Source organism: Aquarana catesbeiana, linkage group LG12 (assembly GCF_042186555.1).
Source record: "Aquarana catesbeiana isolate 2022-GZ linkage group LG12, ASM4218655v1, whole genome shotgun sequence".
Classification (NCBI taxonomy): domain Eukaryota; kingdom Metazoa; phylum Chordata; class Amphibia; order Anura; family Ranidae; genus Aquarana; species Aquarana catesbeiana.
The window spans coordinates 107,347,881-107,368,416 of record NC_133335.1 but is presented as its reverse complement, the minus strand read 5'-3'; the positions used below and the strand labels follow the sequence as shown (position 1 = coordinate 107,368,416).

General features: G+C 43.7%; 1 protein-coding gene across 3 annotated transcripts in view; it reads right to left on the bottom strand.

Moving 5' to 3' along the window:
- Positions 1-20,536, bottom strand: part of PIP4K2B (phosphatidylinositol-5-phosphate 4-kinase type 2 beta) — a 183,806-nt gene that overhangs the window by 89,980 nt on the left and 73,290 nt on the right. For all 3 annotated transcript variants that reach the window (XR_012236918.1, XM_073608267.1, XM_073608268.1), the window contains exons 3-4: positions 6,642-6,738; positions 6,392-6,544 (exon numbers count right to left, since the gene is read on the bottom strand). Coding sequence is in view for 2 of the 3 variants with exons in the window: in XM_073608267.1 (XP_073464368.1) it covers positions 6,392-6,544; positions 6,642-6,738 (250 nt within the window). In the remaining variant the exon portion in view is untranslated. The remainder of the gene's footprint in view (positions 1-6,391; positions 6,545-6,641; positions 6,739-20,536) is intronic.

Here is a 20,536-nt window from a genome sequence, read left to right as displayed (position 1 = left end):
GCCGACTCTCCTGTAATACTATGGAGGAAGGCTGGGGGAGGGGAGGAGGGAGAGAAGCTGGTAGTGAAGACCTGCCTAAACGGCAATGGTCGGAAATGGCGGCCGAGGCAGCGGTGCCCGAGCGGTATAACCACCTTCTAGAAACCTGTGGCCTCTCTCTAGCCTGGGGGGGGGAACATTCAAACCTGAGAAATCCCCCCATCCATCCTACCTTTGCAGCCGGCCTGAGACGCTGTGAAAAACGTGCAGCATAAACACTTGAGACAGACAATCCAGCATGTGAAGGTTTGTGCTCTTGGCAGCCCCCGGTGGTCACAATAGGCATAGCATGCAATTACCTTAAAGGAGAAACCTACTAGAATTAGAAAATTCTGTGGAATATCCTCTTACCTTATCCAGCCACAGGGTTCAGTTTACACAGACCCAATCTTCACCTCTCACGGTGGGCTCCGTTTGAAAAAACCGTCAGAGACTGGGGCCCCCTACGAATAGGGGGATCCTGCAGTTCTGGGCCCGTAAAGCACCCGGCTAGAAAACCATTTTCTAATATGCGGGGTCCAGCTCTCTAAAAAGAGAAGCATTACAGGTAAAACCTTGTTTCTTCGGACACGAGGCCCGGGTACCATCCAATTCGGCCTAGAAAGGACACTTTGAATGGATCCGGTTCGCCTGGCTTGCCCCAGTATAGGATATAGGATATTCCCTTTGGAGCTCAGCACAGGACATCTTTACACGTCCATCACCTAAGACACTGGCGTAAAAACTGAGGTATCCCTGCAAGGGAAGGGATTATATAGGGGGTTGAACTTCCTGATAGGGTGTGCCAGTGTCCAATCACCAGTGATACCCTATATAACCCATCAGTAATTACTGTGGCTCTGTGTCCCGTGATGTTCGAGAAAGAAAAAAAGTTTACAATATATGCCCAACAAGGACCAGCAACGTACTGGTATGTTGCTGGACTTTGAGTGGTTATACCAGAATGATGCCTGCAGGTTTAGGTATCATCTTGGTATCATTCTTTTCAGCCAGCGGTCGGCTTTCATGTAAAAGCAATCCTAGTGGCTAATTAGCCTGTAGACTGCTTTTACAAGCAGTGGGAGAGAATGCCCCCCCCCCCCTCCCCACCTTCTTCCATGTTTTTCTCTGGCTCTCCTGTTCCAACAGGGAACCTGAAAATGCAGCCGGTGATTCAGCCAGCTGACCATAGAGCTGATCAGAGACCAGAATGGCTCCAAACATCTCTATGGCCTAAGAAACCGGAAGCTACGAGCATTTCATGATTTCGCCAGATGTAAACAGCGCCATTGGGAAATTGGGAAAGCATTTTATCACACCGATCTTGGTGTGGTCAGATGCTTTGAGGGCAGAGGAGAGATCTAGGGTCTAATAGACCCCAATTTTTTTTTAAAAAAGAGTACCTGTCACTACCTATTGCTATCATAGGTGATATTTACATTCCCTGAGATAACCATAAAAATGAAAGAAACAGTTTAAAAATAAAATTAAAAAAAATCTAAAAAATAATAAAGAAAAAAAAAAAAAGCACCCCTGTCCCCCCCTGCTCTCGCGCAAAGGCGAACGCAAGCGTCGGTCTGGCGTCAAATGTAAACAGCAATTGCACCATGCATGTGAGGTATCACCGCGAAGGTCAGATCGAGGGCAGTAATTTTAGCAGATCTCCACTGTAAATCTAAAGTGGTAACCTGTAAAGGCTTTTAAAAACGTATTTAGTTTGTCGCCACTGCATGTTTGTGCGCAATTTTAAAGCATGTCATGTATGGTATCCATGTACTCGGCCTAAGATCATCTTTTTTATTTCATCAAACATTTGGGCAATATAGTGTGTTTTAGTGCATTAAAAATTAAAAAAAGTGTGTTTTTTCCCCAAAAAATGCGTTTGAAAAATCGCTGTGCAATTACTGTGTGAAAAAAAAAAAATGAAACACCCACCATTTTAATCTGCAGGGCATTTGCTTTAAAAAAAATATATAATGTTTGGGGGTTCAAAGTAATTTTCTTGCAAAAAAAAAAAAATAATTTTTTCATGTAAACAAAAAAAGTGTCAGAAAGGGCTTTGTCTTCAAGTGTTTAGAAGAGTGGGTGATGTGTGACATAAGCTTCTAAATGTTGTGCATAAAATGCCAGGACACAAACCCCCCCCCAAATGACCCCATTTTGGAAAGTAGACACCCCAAGCTATTTGCTGAGAGGCATGTCGAGTCCATGAAATATTTTATATTGTGGCACAAGTTGCGGGAAAAAGACAATTTTTTTTTTTTTATGCACAAAGTTGTCACTAAATGATATATTGCTCAAACATGCCATGGGAATATGTGAAATTACACCCCAAAATAAATTCTGTTGCTTCTCCTGAGTACGGGGATACCACATGTGTGAGACTTTTTGGGAGCCTAGGCGCGTACAGGACCCCAGCCGCGTACAGGACCCCGAAAACCAAGCAGCGCCTTCAGGCTTTCTAAGGGCGTAAATTTTTGATTTCACTCTTCACTGCCTATCACAGTTTCGGAGGCCATGGAATGCCCAGATGGCACAACCCCCCCCCAAATGACCCCATTTTGGAAAATAGACACCCCAAGCTATTTGCTGAGAGGTATAGTGAGTATTTTGCAGACCTCACTTTTTGTCACAAACTTTTGAAAATTGAAAAAAGAAAAAAAAAAAAAAATTACATTTTTCTTGTCTTTCTTCATTTTCAAAAACAAATGAGAGCTGCAAAATACTCACCATGCCTCTCAGCAAATAGCTTGGGGTGTCTATTTTCCAAAATGGGGTCATTTGGGGGGGTTTTGTGCTATCTTGGCATTTTATGGCCTTCAAAACTGTGATAGGTAGTGAAATCAAAAATTTACGCCCTTAGAAATCCTGAAGGCGGTGATTGGATTTCAGGGCCCCGTATGAAGCTAGGCTCCCAAAAAGTCCCACACATGTGGTATCCCCATACTCAGGAGAAACAGCAGAATATATTTTGGGGTGTAATTCCACATATGCCCATGGCATGTTTGAGCAATATATCATTTAGTGACAGCTTTGTGCAAAAAAAAAAAAAAAAATTGTCACTTTCCCGCAACGTGTGTCAAAATATAAAATATTCCATGGACTCAACATGCCTCTCAAATGGGTGCCATCTTGGCATTTTATGGCCTTCAAAACTGTGATAGGTAGTGAGGAGTGAAATCAAAATTTTATGCCCTTAGAAATCCTAAAGGCGGTGCTTGGTTTTCGGGGCCCTGTACGCGGCTAGGCTCCCAAAAAGTCCTAAACATGTGGTATCCCCGTACTAAGGAGAAGCAGCAGAATGTATTTTGGGGTGTAATTCCACATATGCCCATGGCCTGTGTGAGCAATATATCATTTAGTGACAACTTTTTTTAATTTTTTTTTTTTGTCATTATTCAATCACTTGGGACAAAAAAAAATAAATATTCAATGGGTTCAACATGCCTCTCAGCAATTTCCTTGGGGAGTCTACTTTCCAAAATGGGGTCATTTGGGGGGGGGGGGGGGGTTGTACTGCCCTGCCATTTTAGCACCTCAAGAAATGACATAGGCAGTCATAAACTAAAAGCTGTGTAAATTACAGAAAATGTACCCTAGTTTGTAGACGCTATAACTTTTGCGCAAACCAATAAATATACGCTTAGACATTTTTTTTTACCAAAGACATGTGGCCGAATACATTTTTGAGTTTATTGGATTTTTTTTATAACAAACAGTATAAAATATCATTTTTTTTTCAAAATTTTCGGTCTTTTTCCGTTTATAGCGCAAAAAATAAAAAAACGGCAGAGGTGATCAAATACCATCAAAAGAAAGCTCTATTTGTGGGAAGAAAAGGACGCAAATTTTGTTAGGGTACAGCATTGCATGACATCGCAATTAGCAGTTAAAGCGAAGCAGTGCCAAATTGGAAAAAGTCCTCTGGTCCTTAGGCAGCATAATGGTCCGGTCCTTAACCACTTCCCGACCGCCGCACGACTATATACGTCCTAAGTTTAAACGGGGATATCGTTGTTATGGCAGCAGCTAGCTGCCATAACCCCGGTATCCCCGTTTTCGTGCGGCGGCCGGCTTTCAGATAAAAGTGGTCCCTGCGGTGGATTCGCCGCGAGATCACTTTTATCGGTGGCGGGAGAGGGCCCCCCTCCCGCCGCGATCCGGTGCCCTCCGCCGCTTACCGGAGCCGTCGGTAGCGGCGGAGGCGATCGCGTCCTTCTGCGTGGTGTGTCTGGAGACGAGTGAGGCCAAGATGGCGCTCACTCGTCTCCATGATACTGCTGGGCGGAAGCGACGTCAAAACGTCACTTCCGTCCACGCCTCTTAAAAGGCATATTTTTTCAAATGTCATTTTTCTAAATGACTTTTTTTTTTAATTGCATTTTAGTGTAAATATGAGATCTGAGGTCTTTTTGACCCCAGATCTCATATTTAAGAGGTCCTGCCATGCTTTTTTCTATTACAAGGGATGTTTACATTCCTTGTAATAGGAATAAAAGTGACACAATTTTTTTTTTTTTTTAAACAGTGTAAAAATAAATAAAATATTTTAAAATAAATAATAAAAAAAAAAAATTTTTAAAACCCCCCTGTCCCGACGAGCTCGCGCGCAGAAGCGAATGCATACACGAGTAGCGCCCGCATATGAAAACGGTGGTCAAACCACACATGTGAGGTATCACAGCGACCGGTAGAGCGAGAGCAATAATTCTAGCCCTAGACCTCCTCTGTAGCGCAAAATATGCAACCTGTAGAATTTTTTAAACGTCGCCTATGGAGATTTTTGAGGGTAAAAGTTTGACGCCATTCCACGAGCGGGCGCAATTTTCAAGCATGACATGTTGGGTATCAATTTACTTGGCGTAACATTATATTTCACAATATAAAAAACAATTGGGATAACTTTACTGTTTTATTTTTTTATTCAAAAAAGTGAATTTTTTCCAAAAAAAGTGTGCTTATAAGACCGCTGCGCAAATACGGTGCAAAAAAAAGTATTGCAATGACCGCCATTGTATTCTCTAGGGTGTTAGAAGAAAAACCATATATAATGTTTGGGGGTTCTAAGTAATTTTCTAGCAGAAAAACCTGTTTTAAACATGTAAACACCTAAAATCCAAAACGAGGCTGGTCCTTAAGTGGTTAACAGTGATTTACTGTTGCAGGGAGAATATGGATAGAGCTGTAGCAGCTCTGCACAATCTCCATGTAAAAAGGACCATTGCATTCCCTCCTCCCCATCCATTCTCCCCACTTTTTTTCTTCAAAAATTCAAGAAGAGAGCATGTCAGATTACGAAGAACAGAACTTTTTTTTTTTTTTTTTTAACAAATAATTGGACAGGTTAAATTGTATATCACAAGCTGAAGCTCCTAAAACGAGTCACATTAAAGCTCTGTGTCAAAGAGCTTTCCAGCTCCTCTATATTGCTTAAAAACAGAAGGTAATGCAGCTGGATCTTACATTCACAATGCTTACTGCCGTGTATCTTGGAGATGCCAGCGTACTGCCATGTATCTTGGTAAATGTCAGAGGGGGCAAGCCGATCACAGCCTGAATGCACAGTGCCTTCCATTTACTTTTGGGCAAATGCCTCCTGATCAGAGTAGAGGAACTGGAGGCAAAGGTTCAGAATGTCTAGACTTATGGACCCAATCACTATCTGTGCTACAAGCATGCTTCAAAATGACGCACTAGCACAGCATAGCTAGAATGAGATAGATAGCCAGGATATGGTCTTCACAGCTGACAAACAGCCATCACTTGTGTATACACAAGGCTGCAAAATCCTTTAGCTGACTGCTAGGAGCCTTTTTTTGGCAATCTGGCTTTTAATACCATTTAGTATTTATTTCAGGTACTTGTATAGCACCTTCAATTTACGCAGCGCTTTACATATACATTGTACAGTCACATCAGTCCCTGCCCTCAAGGAGCTTAAAACCTAAGGTCCCCAACTCACATTCATACTAGGGCCAATTTAGACAGGAGCCGATTAACCTACCAGCATTTCTTTAGAGTGTGGGAGGAAACTGGAGTAACCGGACGGAAATCCATACAGGCACAGGGAGAACAATCTCCAGGCATATGGTGTTGTGGTTGGGATTCAAACCCTTTTTGCTGCTAGGTGAAAGTGCTAACTACTACACCACTGTGCTGCCCACATGGGATCATAGCTATCATGTCTCCCCCACTAGGCAGCCAGTTTGAAGTAGTTACTGAAATGGATTGTCTCAGCAGCTACATAATATGGGTGTGTGTAACAAAGTTAGCAAAAACTATTCCAGAATGTAAATCTGGCCTGAAAAGGACTGCTTGCTTCAAGTACAAAACAGAGCTCATTTTAAGAAAAAAGATTAACAAAAGCAGCTACCTGATGGTATTTCTTCAGAATATTGTGCATCTCAGCAACATCTTCACCAGATATCGTCTTTATAATAAACCTCCGGTCAAACGTAGTAAGGAATCGAGATCCAAACCGCCCCTGGTTTTCACTGTTTACAGGAGCACTGCGTGTCAAAGAGTTCTGATAATGCAACAGCCAGAAATAACACATTAAGAGAAAGCATACTTATAAAAAGGTGTCCAAAAGCAATCAGTCATTAATATCCCTACCCATGTACCTGGTAATCCTGATCATCGATCCCAAACCTCTCCCTTAAATTTCTGAACACCATGGGACAATATTCCTTAAACTTGAAACGACTTGGAAGGTTCTCCCTGAGGAAATTAAAAACAAAAAATATAAACATTTTCCCTTCAAGATTTTATCTTCTGAAATTGAAGCCGATTTCTCATGTGCAATATATAACATATGCTAAATTTAGTTAAAAATATACATTCCAGAAAACAAGATTTTGAATTGAATTTTAAGCACATCCTGACCAGCACACGACTATGTATGTTAGCACAATAACACGGCTGGGCAAATGGGCGTACAGGTACGTCCCCTTTAAAATTTGCGGCACTGTGGGTGTGCGTGATGTGTGCTCCGTGACCTTGGACTCTGTGTCCGCCAGGGGCCCACGATCGTGTCATGGAGCGGCAGAACGGGGAGATGCCTACGTAAACAAGGCATTTCCCTGTTCTGACTAGTGACGACAGGGATCTACTGCTCTGTCATCGGAAGCAGCGATTGCTGTCATGTCAGTGGTAGCCCACCCTCCGCCCCCTCAGTTAGAATTACTCCCTAGGACACACTTAATCCCTTGATCGCCCCCTAGTGTTTAACCCGATCCCTGCCAGTGTCATTTACACAGTAATCAGTGCATTTTTATAGCACTGATTGCTGTATATATGAAAATGATCCCAAAATAATGTCAAAAGTGTCCGATAAGTCTGCCATAAAGTCGCAGCCACGATAAAAAAAAAACAAAAAAAAAAAAATGCAGATAGCCGCCATTACTAATAAAAAAAAAAAGTTAAAACAAAAAGGCCATAAATCTATTTTGTAGATGCAATAACTTTTGCACAAACCAATCAATATATGCTTATTGCGATTTTTTTTTTTTTACCAAAAATATGTAGAAGACTACATATCGGCCTTAAACGGAGAAAGAAATTAGTTTTTTTTATATATTTTTGGGGGATATTTATTAGAGCAAAAAGTAAAAAAACAAACTTTTTTTTCGAAATTTTTGTTTATAGTGCAAAAAATAAAAACCGCAGAGGTGATCAAATACCACCAAAAAAAAAAAAAAAAAAAAAAAAAAAAAAAAAAAAAGTTCTATTTGTGGGGAAAAAAAAAAAAAAAAAAAAAGACGTCAATTTTGTTCACGACCGCACAATTGTCAGTTAAAGCGACGTGGTTAAGTGCCTTGTCACGTTTTTATTATGCAGGATTTATATAGCGCCAACAGTTTGCGCAGCGTTTTACAATGTAGAGGGGGGACAGCACAAACAATAATACAGTTCAATACAGGAGGGCCCTGCTCATGGAGCTTACATTCTAAAGGGAGGGGGGAGGTGGTACGAAAGGTAATAGTTGCGGGGGATGGTCTGATGGGGGTGGCTCAGGTACAGTTCTTAGGTGGGTGTGGGATAGGCTTCCCCGATTAAATTAGTCTTCAGGAATCTTCTAAAGGTGGACAGGGTAGGGGCTGACCAGACATACCGGGCCAGGGAGTTCCAGAGGATGGAAGAGGCTCTAGAGAAGTCTCTAGAGAGCAGGAGGCTTTGGGAGGAGCAGAGAGGTGATATCTGCAGATGAGGTTGAAGATGTAGCTGGGGGGATGCTGTGGATGGCCTTGTGTGTTGTGGTTAGTATTTAAAATTCTATACAGTGGGGTAGGGGAAGCCAGTAAAAGGGATTGGCAGAGAGGAGCAGCAGTCACGGATTGGTTAGTGAGGTGTATGAGTCTAGCAGCAGCATTCATAATAGACTGAAGGGGGCTAGCCTGTGTAAGGGTAGGCCGTTGAGCAGAGGGTTGCAGTTGTAGTCGAGGCGGGATAGAACCCAAGTTGTTTTGTGGTGTCATAAGTCAGGAAGGGGCGAATTCTGGAGGTTGGGGCGGCAAGATTCAGCAGTGATTGGATGCGAGGGCTGAAGGAGAGGTCAGAGTCTAGGATTAGAAGGATTACATCCAGCCTCCTGGCATGTGTGGAGGGACCAATGGTTGTGCTGTTGATCTTAATGGTAAAGTCATGGGGAGGGGATCACAGAGGAGGAAATGATACAAGCTCAGTTTTAGAAAGATTGAGTTTGAGAAAGTCGTGTGACATCCATACCATACGTTCAGTAAGTTTGTGATCCGTGAGGAGATCGAGGGGGTGAGTTGAGGAGTGGAGAGATAGATCTGGGTGTTGGCATAGACGTGGTATTGGAAGCCATGGGAGATTATCAACTGGCCCAGGGTATAAAGAGAGAATAGGAGGGGCCCAAGGATGGAGTCTTGGGCTACCCCAACAGAAAGAGGAAGAGGAGCAGATGAGATGGTGTTATATGTGACACTGAAAGTGCACAAGGATAGGTAGGAGGAGAACCAGGATAAAAGCAGAATCACGGAGGCCAAGGGAGTGGAGTTTGTTGATGAGGAGCAGGTGGTCAACTGTGTCGAAGGCAGCAGAGAGGTCCAAGAGTACGCACGGCTGTGTCTCATGAGACATCTGGTGCCATCTGTCAGGGTTGTAGCAGACGAGGCCTTGTTCTGCGTGTAGAAAAGAGGAGCAAGTGTGTCCAGGGAGGGAGGATGACAGTTTCTTGCTCAGGGCTCGACAAACCCCGGGCGCCAGGTCGCATTTGCGACTAGAATTAGCGACCTGGCGCCTGGGGCGGCACAGCTGGGGTATCCTGTGTCCGTTCGAAGCGCCCCCCCCCCCCCCCCCCCCCGCCGCGATCGCGCTGGGCCGCGCCGGTAATTGAGGTCCCGGCTTTGCGGCCTACTGCAGTCCTATGGTTCCTGGTTCCTTCTGCAATCGGGCGCCCTCTGGTGGTGGCCGTTGGTATGACAAGACATCCACCAATGCTAATGGAGCTTTCCCTACCTGTTTTCACTGCCTGCTCATCTCCTTCCCTTTACTTAGAACCCCCAAACATTATATATATTTTTTATTCTAACACCCTAGAGAATAAAATGGCGGTCATTGCAATACTTTGTCACACCGTATTTGCGCAGCGGACTTACAAGCGCACTTTTTTGGGAAAAAATACTTTAATTAAAAAATAAGAAAACAGTAAAGTTAGCCCAATTTTTTTTATATTGTGAAAGATAATGTTACGCCGAGTAAATTGATTCCCAACATGTCACACTTCAAAATTTCATCCGCTCGTGGAATGGCGACAAACTTTTACCCTTTAAAATCTCCATAGGCGTCGTTTAAAAAATTCTACATGTTGCATGTTTTGAGTTACAGAGGAGGTCTAGGACTAGAATTATTGCTCTCGCTCTAACGATCGTGGCGATACCTCACGTGTGGTTTGAACACCGCTTTCATATGCGGGTGCTACTCACATATGCGTTCGCTTCTGCAAGCGAGCTCGGCGGGACGGGGCGCATTTAAAAAAATTATTATTTTTTTCTTATATATTTTACTTTTTATTTTTACACTGTTTTTAAAAAAAAAATAAAAAATTGTGTCACTTTTATTTCTATTACAAGGGATGGGGCACATTTAAAAGTTTTTTTTTTTTTCTTATTTATTTTAACTTTTATTTTTTCACTGTTCTTTTAAAAAAAAAAAAAAAAAAAAAGTCACTTTTATTCCTATTACAAGGAATGTAAAAATCCCTTGTAATAGAAAAAAAGCATGACAGGTCCTCTTAAATATGACATCTGGGGTCAAAAAGACCTCACACCTCATATTTACACTAAAATGCATTAAAAAAAAAAAATTGTCATTTGAAAAAAAAAAAAAATAAAATGTCCCTTCAAGAGCTTTGGGTGGAAGTGACGATTTGACGTCGCTTCCGCCCTGCAATGACTTGGAGATGGGCGGGGGGGCCATCTTCCTCTCACTTGTCTCCATGTCAGGCCAGGGACAGATCCGGATCGCCTCCGCCGTTACCGACGGCCACGGTAAGCGGTGAAGGGCACCGGAGAGCGGCGGTAGGGGGGGCCCTCTCCTGCCGCCGATAAAAGTGATCTCGCTGCTAATCTGCTGCAGAGACCACTTTTATCTGAAAGAGAACCGCCGGCTCTTGAAGATGATACCGGGGTTATGGTAGCTAGCTGCTACCATAACAACGGTATTTCTCTTCAAAGACAGGGCGTATATAGTCATCCTGCGGGAAGGAATCGGTTCATTAAAATGAATTTATTATTTGTCATCTCCCTGCTTGTCCCCTTTCACACGGGCTGTCTGATCAGGTTCGCCTGTCAGTTTTTCAGGCGGACCTGATTGGATCCTTAGCGGGGATATGGTGGTCTTGTGTCCCTGCATGGCAGGAAATAAAAGCAGTCACATTAGTTCTAGTCGTCTCTGTGTAAATTTAAGATTGGTTAATTTTTATATTGAAAATAAAGCTTTGTCGGTCGTTTAAAAAAAAAAAAACCTGGCTCCTAACTTTTTTAGCTGGCTCCTAGATTCCAAGCAAATTTGTCAAGCCCTGTTCTTGCTGTAGATGGAAGTGGTCAGGTCTGGATAGGATGCCATTTTATCGTAAAGGCCATCAGTAGCAGAACGAAGAAAGGAAGGGTTGAGGTGGTGAAGGATCCTGCAGGTAGCAGTTTGCAGGTTGGCAGCATGGGAGGGTAGGAGACAGAGTTAAACAGATAAGGTTGTGATCACAGAGAGAAAAGGGGGTGTTAGAGAGGTTGCAGGGAGTGCAGAGATGGGAGAATACGAGGTCAAGAGTGTTGCTGTTGGGGTGAGTGCTGGTTTGTGTCCATTGCATTAGGTTAAAAGAGGGTGCTAAGTTGAGTAGTTAAGAAGTCATTGCGGTGTATACATTGATTGGCATGTTAAAGTCACCTAGGATAATGGCAGGTACTTCAGAGGAGAGAAAGTAGGGTAGCCATGCAGAGAAGTCGTCCATAAAGCGCGACACTGATCCAGGAGGCCGATAAATGACTGCGACCCTTCTTTCGAATGCAGCGCACTTCAAAAGAGCAGAGGGAGAGGGAGGTGTAGGAAGAACCTGGAAGGTGCACTGTAGGGAGAGAAGTCCGACACTGCCTCCTTTTGTCCACAGGTGGCCACTGTAGGAGAGGGCAGCAGGAGAGGTAGTGTCAGATTCCTGGAGCCAGGTTTCAGTAATAGCAACTAGATTAAGGGAGTTAGAAAGGAAAAGGTAATTGACAGAGGCGAGTTTGTTGAAGACTGAGTAGGGATTCCAGAGAGCACATAAAAAGGGGGACATTAATGCACATCAATCATTTGGTAGAACAAAAAGAAGGTGATCCAGATTATGATGTGGCTTCTCAACATTTGGCTTAGCAAACCATCAGCTGGATAAACAGGTCATATGTAAAGGACTTATAATAGAACAATTTAAGTGACTGGGTAGTCCTTGGTACGATACAGCACCTCATCCCAATGATTATCAATAATCATATCAAATCAAGGTCATATGTAAAGCTAAACTTCAAGCAAACAGCTAAACATATACACAGTAGTTGGGAACAGTGTTGCATGATGTCTATTTTTGTCCACCTAGTCATGAAATTTCCACAGCTCTGCCCGACAGCACAAAGCCAGCCTAATGACCTTATGTCTTCATTTCTGCACACCTTTTCCAGAGGTCTGCTTCACATGATTGGCAGGGTCCTCGTCTACACCACTGTGCAGTTCTTAAAGGAGAAGTCCAGCCTGAGCTTGTTTGGCGGGGCTTCTCCTATGTGTCACAGGAGTGCAAACCATTTTCCACTCCTGTGACACGTTTTCAGCAGAGAGCAGACTGAAGTCTGCTCTCTGCTGACGTCACAGGAATCAGTCCAGGCACCACGTCACCCCGACTCTGGGAGTCTGGATCCGCCAGGTGCCTGGACTGATAGCCGTCTCGCTCCACGCCCTGCCATAGCTCAGAGCTCCAGTGAGCGTGGAGGAGCGAAGCAGGAGAGCTGCTGATTGAGCTGAGGAGCTGAGAGAACTGAGCCATTGGGGGTGTTCGATGGCTCGGTTCTCAGTGCAGAGACACCGGGAGAAAGATGCTGCATCCACCTAAGTATAATGGGGGGGGAGATAATCAGGGTACCAATTATCAGTGCCACTTCATCAGTCCAGCCTCTTCAGTGAAAGATAAAATTTTGCAAACGGGTAATTTTTCTAACTAAAAAAAAAAAAAGTTTTTTCCCCAAAATTTTCCGTATTTTTTCTTTTATTTAGTAAAAGATAAAATACAAAGTGATGTTTAACCACTTGCCGACCGCCCATAGCCAAAGAACAGCTGCAGGGCGGTCGGATAACTCTGGGAGGGCACACCCGGGCATATCCGTGACCGCAGGGACCTGGGGATCCGAAGCATCACAGATCACGGTATAGGGCCAATGGCAGCAGCCCTTTACCACGTGATCACTGTGTCAAATGACGGAGTGATCACTTGCAAACAAGCCGGCGCATGCCCGGTTCATCTCTCCCCTATCCGAACCGATCGGTACAGTGTGAGAGGAGATGGGGAGAGAGTGGTTACAGCAGCGCTGTGGGCTCTACAGATCCAGTGCTCTGTGCCCATTTCCTGTGGAAAAAAATGACATGTTCAAAAGACTCATTATGCCTCAGAATATACACATGTGGTATTGCCATTCTCAGGAGGAATAGTAGAATGCGTTTTGGGGGTGGTAATATGACAATTCTGTGGGGGAAAAAAAAAAAAAAAAAAGAAAAAAAATAAAAAACTTAAATTTTGCAAAGAATTTCGAGGGAAAAAAAAGTCAACTTCAAAAAAAAAAAAAAAAAACAAAACTCACTATGCCTCTTACTAAATACTTTGGAATGTCTACTTCCAAAAAGGGGTCATTTGGGGGGTATTTGTACTTTCCTGGCTTGTTAGGGTCTCAGGAAATTAGAGACTGATGCCATCAGTGCACCAGGTGTGATCAATTTTCAATGATTGGCACCATAGGTTGGAGAGACTATAACTTTTACAAAGACCAAATAATATACACAGATTTGGGTTATTTTTACCAAAGATATGTAGCAGTATAAAATTTTGGCCAAAATTTATGAAGAAAAATTACTAAATTTGCAACATTTTATAACAGAAACAAAGAAAAAATGCATTTTACTACAAAATATTCGGTCTTTTTATATTTATAGCACAAAAGATAAAAAACCCAGAGGTGATCAAATACCACCAAAAGAAAGCTCTATTTGTGTGAAAAAAAAACAACTTTTTTTTGTTTGGGTACAGCGTTGCACAACCACGCAATTGTCATTCAAAGCGCTGAAAGCTGGAAATTGGCCTGGGCAGAAAGGGGATAAAAGTGCCCAGTAAGCAAGTGGTTGAAGAAATAAACCCCAAAACAAAAATATATTTGAGGAACGGCAAAGACCTTTGGACAACAGCACTGTCAATCTGGGGAAAGGGTAGTGTTGGATGCACTAGCAGAGTTATACAGATTGACTAACAAATTATAGCTGAATATCTGCTATCACTTTATAAGCAGCTATAGCAACATTTTCCCCTTTTAAATAAAAACCCATGGCTTGTCTCAATCCAGCTAAGGGCTCATTTATGCAGCACTGTGTACTATCGCATTGCAAAGAACCATGGTACTGCTGCTTCATGAATGCATTTTTTCTTTAAAAAATAAAAACAGCGTTGTACACCTAAAGCCCCTTTTGCAAGAGCAGCAAGATCAATTGGACCTGTCCATTTTTCAGGTAGACTCGCCATTCTCCTCTATTGAGTGGTGGATGTAAATGGACTTATGTCCATTTACACCCACCTACCTCCAAACGAATTCGGCAAAAACAAACGGAATACAATCTGTTACTATCCATCTGGCCGGATTGGACTGGAGGGCAGTTGGGTGTAAACGGACAACTGGTCCATTTGCATCCAACTGACCATTGAGCAGAGCATGGAAGAGGGACTATAAACTGGAAGCTTCCGTGCAGCATGGAAATGAGGGAAACAAAAGAGGTTCGGGAGCTCAGGGGACCTTACAAAGCAAATAACTTGAAGATAAAGAGGAATTTTGACTTGCCTGTAAATTCCAAATCATACCTTAGTCATACAGTACAGGACAAAGGCAAAGTATTCACAGACCCTAAGAAATGCTCAAGCAATGAATGCAAAATGTGGGCAACAACCAAGCATAAGCTGCACCTACAAAAAAGGTTGGCCGTTCACCTGGTAGTACTCTTGGGTCGCAAGACAAATTTTGTCTTTGTGAAGGATGAGGAATGTCTCCTTATAAAAAGGAGAGACACGACGACTCAGACACTTCTGAAAGAGGATACTTTGCAGAAGTCATCTAAAGGAATGTCTCCGATGAGTTAAAATGGTGGTTTATGAAGGGCAGAGAGAGCTGAGTTGAGATCCCAAGGAAGCACAGGGTAATGCAAGGAGGGCTTGAGGCGGGAATTACTTAGACTTGACAACAAATCAATTTTACAAGGGAGAGCAAAGCTGGGAGGTCCTTAAAAAATAAGTCCACCTTTACAGAATAATAAAATGCACATTTTTTCTGTCAGGAGCCTGGAAAAGCACTGCATCCCCGATCAGATCACAGGTTGCAATGAGGGCTCCTGCAGACATGTCCTCTGGCTTTCAGCCCATACACCTCTGTACAGGCGGTTTGAAAACCGGAAGAAATGTCAGTGGACTTCAAGAGGGCTCATTTACCCCCACCCAGCCCACCGAATTTACCGAAACTAAAAAGTCTGTCTGCCATGGTATTGTTTCCTGTGAATGAGCCCCGCACAGCTGCGGGTATGAGGAGAACACTACTGTCCGCTGTCACAAGGAGGAGGAGGGGGGGGGGGGGGGGGGGGATTTGGGAGAGAGAAGGCAGGAACTGGTTCATGTTATGTTTCCACCCTAAACATGGGTGCAACATTTGACATGTTCCAGGCCTGATCCTCTTCTCAGGTCCCCTTGCCGGAGCTCCTGGTCCCTCCCCCCTACTGAGTGCCCCCATGGCTAGCAGCTTGCAATGGGGCATCAAAGCAGGCTCACACTAGAGCCACTGCTCTGCCTGTCCAGTCACACACATAGCTGTGGCTGGGCCCCGCCCTCTCTTCTCATTGGCGGTGATCGATAGCAGCGGGAGCCAATGGCTGATGCACAGCAAAGGTTTTTTACCTTCATGTATAGAAAGCATGTAGGTAAAAAAAAACTTGAGCCTTTATAACCAAAAGGCAAAAATAGGATTTTTATAACAGCTTAACTTTAAAATCCTTTTTTTTTTTTTAAGTACATCACGGGACACAGAGCCATAGTAGTTACTGTGGGTTATAGGCCACCTTCAGGTGATGGACACTGGCACACCCTAAGACAGGAAGTTCACTCCCTATAACCCCTCCCACTACTGGGAGTACCTCAGTTTTTGTAGCAAAGCAATACACATGTATACCAGAAAGGGAGGGACCTCTGTGTTCCATGATGTACTTCAAAGAAAAGGATTTTACAGGTAAGCGGTTATAAAAATCTTATTTTCTTATCGTACATCACGGGACACAGAGCCATAGTAGTTACTATGTGGGATGTCCCATAGCAATGCCAACTGAAGGGAGGGAGACAACAAAAGTAGGGCACCATGAGACCAGAGTACTTATACGGCTGCCTGCAGCACACTACGCCCAAAGGCGTTATCCTCATGACCTTTTATATCTACTTGATAGAATCCGGTAAACGTATGGACTGAAGACAGCGTTGCGGTCTTGCAGATTTGAGCCATGGAGGCTTGGTGATGCACTGCCCAGGAAGTACTAACAGCCCTGGTGACGTGCGCTTTAATATGAAAAGGTGGAACTTTCCTCTTTAAACCATAAGCTTGTACAATCACTTGTCAGAAATAGTAGATTTCGATGCCGCCTGTCCTCTTTTAGGACCTTCGGGTAACAAACAAAACATCCGTTTTTCAAATCTGAGCAGTCGCCTTCAAATAGATTTTGACTGCTCTCACCACATCAAGAGAATGTAGTGACTTATCTTCCACAGAACTTCGTTCTGGGAAAAATTAAGGTAGAACAATATCCTGGTTTAAATGATAACCTGACACTACCTTAGAAAATTAGGATGAGGACGCAATACAACCTTATCCTTGTGTATAATTAAATATGGCTCTTTACAAGAAAGAGCAGCCAACTCTGATACCATTCTTGCAGAAGATATGGCTACCAGAAAAACTAGTTTCCTTGTCGAAAGGACCAAGGGAATTTGTCGTATCGGCTCAAGTGGCTGTTTCTGCAATGCCAAAAGGACTAAATTCAAGTCCCAAGGGTTCAGGAGGGACCTAACCGGAGGATTAAGCCACGTCACCCCCTGAATAAAGCTACGAAAAGAGCGAGAAGCAAGTGGTTGCTGAAATAATACCAATTAGGCCGAAACCTGGCCCCCGATAGTACTCAAGACCAGCTTTATTTCTAATCCCATCTATAGAAAGTCAAGGATTCTACCTATGACATACTTCCTGGTGCCAAACCCTGAATTCACACCAGGAGACATATGCCTTCCAGACTCTATAATATATGACTCTGGAGGCCGGGTTCCTTGCATTAACCAGAGTAGACACCACTGAACCTGACAGCCCACGCTTCTTCAGAATGTGGGTCTCAATAGCCAAATCGTTAAATTTAGCATTTGTAAAGTAAGATGGAATACCGAACCTTGCGAGAGAAGGTCTGGCCGTGGCGGTAGGGTCCATGAATCCCCTACCGCCATCTTTATTATCTCTGCATACCAAGATCTCCTGGGCCACAAGAATCACCGACTTCCCTTCCTGCTTGATCCTGCGAAGAAGTCATGCACGCAGGTAGAATAGGAGGGAATGCATAAATCGGTGAGAACTGATTCCATGGGAATAGCAAGGCATCTGTTCCGCATGCTAGCGGTTCCTTTGTTCTTGACACAAAGTTGTCGATTTCTTTTTTGAACCTGGACACAAACAGATCTACGTCTGGGATCCCCCCCATCTTTGACATATTGACAGGAAGATATCGGGGTGAAGGAACCATTCTCCCGGGAACAACTGCTGGCGACTCAAGTAGTCCGCCTGCCAATTTTCTATTCTTAGAATGAAGACTGCCGATAGGCAAAGTACATTGTTTTCTGCCAAAGATAGGATACAATTCACCGCTCTCTGGGCCGCACAACTTCTTGTGCCCCCTTGGTGATTGATGTAGGCCATTGCTGTGGCATTGTCGGATTGAATTCTGGCAGGACAATTCCATAAACTGAACGTTCAGGCCCTCAGGACCAAGTGTTCTGCCTGAATTTCTAGAATGTTAATGGGCAAGGCCATTTCTGATCTGGGCCATTTCTCTTGAACAGTTGCCTCTTCTAGGACTGCTCCCCAACCCAAAAAAGGTTGGCATATATTGTTACCACTTCCCAGGTAGCTGAAGGAAGGATTTTCCCCTTTGCAGATTTTTAGTTATTAACCATAAACTGAGGCTCCGGCGCACCTTTGGAGTCAGACACATTGGGAAATCTAGTGCTTGAACCCTTTTGTTCCAAGCCAATAGGATACTGTTTTGCAGCAGTCTCGAATGAAACTGAGCATAAGGAACGGCCTCGTATGAAGCCACCATCTTTCCCAACAACCTCATGCAAAGCTGAATAGAAGAATTCATTTTGCTTCGACCAACTTAATCAAATGAATTAGTTCCTTTATGGCGCTGATCTTTGCCTGGGGCAAGAATACCAATTTCTGGGTGTATCTATAATCAGACCCAAGTATTTTAGCCCGCTTCATGGTTTTAAGGAAAATTTCTTCTAGGTTGAGAATCCAACCTAGGTATTCCAGGTAGTTGAATGTGGTGACCATACTTTGGTCTAAGCGTGCTACCGACTGGTCTATCAAGAATAGATCATCTAGGTAAAAGTATAATCATTATACCTTGGGCCCTTAATCTGGCTAGAGGAGGGGGCAGAACCTTTGTAAACACTCAAGATGCAGTAGCTAGACCAAAAAGCATAGCTACACACTGAAAATGAAGATTTTCTACCTTGAAAAGTAGATATTACTGGTGAGTGAGGAAATAGGCACATGGAGATATGCATCATTGATGTCGATTGACGCCAGAAGTTCTCCTCCTTGTAGGATGGAGACAACTGATTGGATTGACTCCATGCGAAAAAAAGAGCGGTTATATTCAGGAATCTAATTTGATTTTTGAGATCCAGAATGTCCATTCGGTTTTGGCACCGTGAAAAAACTGTTTGCACCAAACCCCAACCCCTGCTCTTACATGGGGACCACCCTGATCACTTTTTGCCAAAAGACGGTCCAATGCTTGAAAGAAAAACTTTTTCTCTGAATCCTTAGGAACGTTTGATCTGAGGAAATGAGGCGACGGGAACTCTTGGAACTCTAGTTTGTACCCTGGAGCTATTGAGGAAGTCCCCCATCTGTCGACACTCTTCCTGGTAGATCCTTGAGAACTGCAGAAGTATTCCCCCTACTCGAGCGAGCAGGGCGCCTCCTCACAAGGCGGCTTTAGTATTTTGTACGTTTCCTCCCCCAAGAGCTCTTTTGTCCCTGGGGTCGGCCCTGAGGATTACCCTTTGAACTTGACGGCAGAGGCCGTCGTGACTGCCTGGAGGCTGATGGCCTTGGCACAGGAGAAGGAGCTTGTTAAAATGAAATACGTTAACTCCGGCACCCAGCTGACAGAGAATTTACTTTTTACTCCAATCCCCACAACGTCTTCACCAGAATTGACTATCTCTTCTGCTCAGACGACCTTCTACCACTGATATTCGACGCGGACATTCACGACATTGCCATATCCGACCACGCACCAATCTCGACTATGACCGATAACCCCGATTTACACCCGAATCCTAAAATATGGCGTTTCCCATCTTATCTCCACAACAACTCTGACTTCCGACAGTACATGGAAAACGCCTGGTCAGAATACACTTCGACCAATGCTGGACATTCTGACAACCCCAATCTATTCTGGGAAGCAGGCAAAGCATTCCTCAGAGGCCGTGTAATCTCTTATGCTGCATCCTTTAAGAGAAATACACTCAAAAAATAGAGACAAGCCAGCTCCCGACTGCACCTAGCCCAACGATCACTATCCATAAACAACTCCACTGATAACAGGAAGGCATGGCAATCAGCAAAACAATCCTTTGACACCTGGGCCGAAACCCTAGAACAAACAAAAAAAGCCCACATGGATGCCACCCTCCATAAATTTGGCAATAAGGCAGGTAAACTCCTCGTCAATTTATGTAGGGGACCCCATCGTCCGACACATATCACATCTCTCCGTGACTCTTTGGGTAACATAAAAACCATCCAAAAAGACATAAATGAAACTATGCTACAATACTACTCCTCCCTTTATGGACCAGATCCCATAAATCCTTCGACAGCACAATCCTTTCTTGAAAAGGTAACCCTCTCTCAAGTATCACCTTCACAGTTAGAAACTCTAAACGCCCCAATCTCCCTCCATGAAATCTCCACTGCAATTAAAAACCTAGCTCCTTCTAAAGCCCCAGGTCCTGATGGATTCACGGGAGAATTTTACAAGTCCCTACAACCACTCTTAGAACCCACACTCCACGAAGTATATCAACACATATGGTCTGGGGGAACATACCTACCCACGGGCAACCAAGCCATTATCAAACTACTAGCCAAGAAAGGTAAAGACCCCCAAGAACCAGGCTCATACAGGCCTATTTCACTTCTAAACCTGGATGTCAAAATCCTTTCCAAAATTATTGCCACAAGATTAGCAGACATCATACCCTCTCTGATACACCTTGCCCAATCAGGGTTCGTGAAAGGCAGAACTGCCACCATGAACAGCAGGAAGGTAATGATGGCCCTGGAACATGCCAAATGCAACTCAGAGGGAAAATATGCCATCATCACCCTGGACGCGGAGAAAGCCTTCGATAACGTCAGTTTCGAATGGCTTTCTTTGGTCATGACTAAAATGAGATTCT